The sequence below is a fragment of the Plasmodium cynomolgi genome, chromosome 8 (genome assembly GCF_000321355.1).
Source record: "Plasmodium cynomolgi strain B DNA, chromosome 8, whole genome shotgun sequence".
In the NCBI taxonomy this organism is placed as follows: domain Eukaryota; phylum Apicomplexa; class Aconoidasida; order Haemosporida; family Plasmodiidae; genus Plasmodium; species Plasmodium cynomolgi.
Window position 1 is genome coordinate 1,296,134 of NC_020401.1, and position 3,246 is coordinate 1,299,379.

The window sequence follows — 3,246 nt, forward strand, 5'->3', positions numbered from 1 at the left end:
TGACCACTCTCACCAAGTGGCCTACGCATATTATTCCCAACATGTTCAAACACAGAACCGTTCGATTGAACCCCGTTTTGTGGGATTATGGGAGAGGAGGGGTGGTACGTCGTACCTTTTTCTTCCCACTGCATCGATACCCTTTCCATTTTGTTGTTAACATGTGTGAGGGCACACTTGCGCAGTGATACATCGAGTGAAGAAACGATGTAGAAATAGCTGGATTAGCTGTGCCTCAAATGGGGTGACCTGACCACTTGGGGGGTTGGTCCTTCTACTCCAGGGAAGCCTTTGCAATAAAATGGTAATTTTTCGGTGGAGTATGACCCTTCCTCCCGGGATGAGGCACTTGAGATATTTGCTAATCCCGCGAGAAGGGATGTCCCGATCGGGAGGTTAACACCTACTGGGGAGAGTTAAGCTCTTCGGGGACAGCACTCCCTTTCGTGAAAGCACACCCGTTTCGTCACAGCAATGGAGATGTTGGTCATGCCACCTGTGTAGACTCCCCCTTTTTTTTGGGGGGCCACTCCGGGTTGTCATCAAAGGAGCGGCGCAAGGAGGTGTGAAGATTAACCCTATTCATCTCCCCAATTTTTTTTTTTTTCTTTTTTCTTTTCCCCTTTGAAGTTGAACAGCGGGGCATCCACACAGGGGATATTATTTGGACGAGCGATAAAAATGAGTTTTCTTTCGAAGTGTATCGCCAAGAGTTCCCTCACGCCCCTCGCTCCCCTCGCGCGTTCAGTTGGAGCGCTTACGCGGACTCGTTTATGGGGCACATTGGGCGGGTACCCCCCTTCTCCCTCTTGGCGGGGAAGGGAAGTATCGGCAAATCACCGCAGTGAAGGGAAAACCCCAACCTGTTCTTACAACGTTCACGGGGGAAAAGGGGCATTTCTCATTTGAGGGTGCCACCCCCTGTCGTTCTTGCCCCTCCCCCCCCCAGTGATCGATACACCACCACGTGGATTTCTCCACTTGGAGAAGGGCATAAACAGAAAAGTGCTTCGCATCGATGGAAGAGACCGAATGGGTGATAGCCTTCCACCTTCCACCTCTGCTAGGCACCTCTTTTGTTCGCATTTCATTTTGCCCACCCGTCCTCCTCCCCTGTACAGGTAAAAAAGGAATTAAATAAATTAAATAAACAAAATAAAACAAAATAAAACAAAATAAAACAACATAAAACAAAATAAAACAAAATAAAGTAAAAATGGGACATTCTCCCCCGGGGGGGAAACGCAGAGAGGTGCTACCCACATGCGAATGGCTCATAAGTGATGATGTCCCCCCCCACCTTGGCGATTACGACATGCGAGTGGATTTAATATGGACGTTCTTTTCCACTTGCTTATTTTTTTTTTTTTTTTTTTCTCCCCATGAATTAGTAAAGTTAGCACCGCTATGTTTTATGCAACAAAAATAAAAAAAAAAAAAAAACGCGCGACCCTCTTTTTTTCCGCGTTCCGACTACAACATATATTTCGCGTGGCCATACGCATGTCCGCAAAAAACGAATTCAAATAAAATAAAAAGCGTTCCCATGGAGAAGGTACAAAAAAGTAACTTTTGTACATGCGCATTTCCCTGATATACACGTGAAGGCTCAGCAGAATGCTACTTTGCCCAATCGAGTAGAAACTCGTTTAAACTGACACGCAGCGACCGTTTATTACAGCCCCATACAATTACCAATTTATTTGTGAGAAGTCCTCCCGAGAAAAAAAAAAGCGGCTCGGCCCAACTTCCACAGCAAAAACGAAAATTGTGCTTATCGAGTGGCGCTTCCCCCGAAAAGTGGTAATTTTCCGCCAGGGACGCACCTTCGCGTTGGCGTGTCCCCACCCGGCGCCATCGTTCAGCGGCGCCACCGCGTCACCGCGCCACCATTCCACCGCGCCACCACTTCTCCATTTCACCGCGTCACCATTTCACCGCTACACCACTACACCGCTGCACCGCTTCTCCATTTCACCCCCTTCGCAGAAGGCCCGCGAACCCTTTTGGAGAAAACCCAGCCACCAGTTTCAAACCTGTGAGAGAAGCAACCCCCTTTCCATCGCTCCTCCGTTCAAGTGAAACGCTTCCCCAAGAGAGCAGACTTCCCCTCCCCCCCTTAACGACCACAATGACGTCGAACATTATAGATAAAATTATGAACCTAGAGGTACCCGAAAATGGGAATTCCTCACTGAACATCATTTTTGGAGTAATAAATATTTTTTTCTTCGGAATCGGGATGATAATTTTGGGAATAATTAACAAAGATATGGATGATCTCATAATTGGCATTTTACAACTCCTTGTTCCCTTGATCGGTTGGATATGGGCCGTGTTTTGGGGAATCCTAATCGTTATTAAAAACTCCAAGTGAGGAGTGAGATTTGTTTTTCTCCTGTAGGGTTAGCTTTGTAGAGGGGACCCGACTGACTCCTTGTAGCTCTCCCGAATGCCCCTGTTGTGGGTGTGTGACCCTCTCGTCCACAACCCTCTCGTCCACAACCCTCTCGTCCACCACCCTCTCGTCGAGTCCCTTTTCCGTGGTGATAATAACCCCCCTTTTCAACCCATTTTTGATCCTTCCGAGTGGGGAAATACTCCACTTTTGTGTTACTTCCTCAACCCCCCAACCCCCCTGCACAACATTGTGTTTCAAGTTCTTACCCGATCGTTGCATGAGGGAGCTCCGCCACCTGTTCACTCCGTTGTGAACTCTTTTTTAATTGCCCCTTTTTGGTACTCCATTTTGCTTGCATTCGAACGAACGTTTTATTATTATTATTATTATTATTATTATTATTTTATTTTTTTTTTTTTTTTATTTTTTTTTTTCTTTTTTTTTTCTTTTTTTTCCAACCCCATTTTGAATTCCACGATTCTCCCCTTTGATGTGTTTAAAATGAAAAGTTTCTAATTTTGGAGCGTCGCAAAGTTAAGAAGCTCCGAGGGGAAATTGTCCCTCCTCTTTTGCAGTTGCTGTGAGGAGAGAGCCTAAGCCGAGGTGGATGTGCCACTTGAGCGGCTGCCCAACCGAAGATCACGAATCAGTTGGGAACGGAAACAAAGCAGAAATAGAACAAAACGGAAATAGAACAAAACGGAAATAAAACAAAGCAGAAATAGAACAAAGCAGAAATAAAACAAAACAGAGAAAAAACAAAACGGAAATAAAACAAAACAAAAATAATTGGGTCTTCCGTTTGGCAGGGTCACCCAAGAAGTTCCCCCGCATGCAGTTTTTTT

At 45.7% G+C, this 3,246-nt stretch overlaps 1 protein-coding gene across 1 annotated transcript; it reads left to right on the plus strand.

The window, feature by feature from the left end:
* Positions 1 to 2,131: 2,131 nt before the first annotated feature.
* On the plus strand, positions 2,132 to 2,443 carry PCYB_083800 (hypothetical protein; the record flags this gene model as incomplete). The annotated part of the gene is made up of 2 exons (XM_004222118.1): positions 2,132 to 2,373; positions 2,419 to 2,443. The coding sequence occupies 2 exons, from the start codon at positions 2,132 to 2,134 to the stop codon at positions 2,441 to 2,443; spliced, it is 267 nt and encodes an 88-aa protein (XP_004222166.1).
* Positions 2,444 to 3,246: the final 803 nt, after the last annotated feature.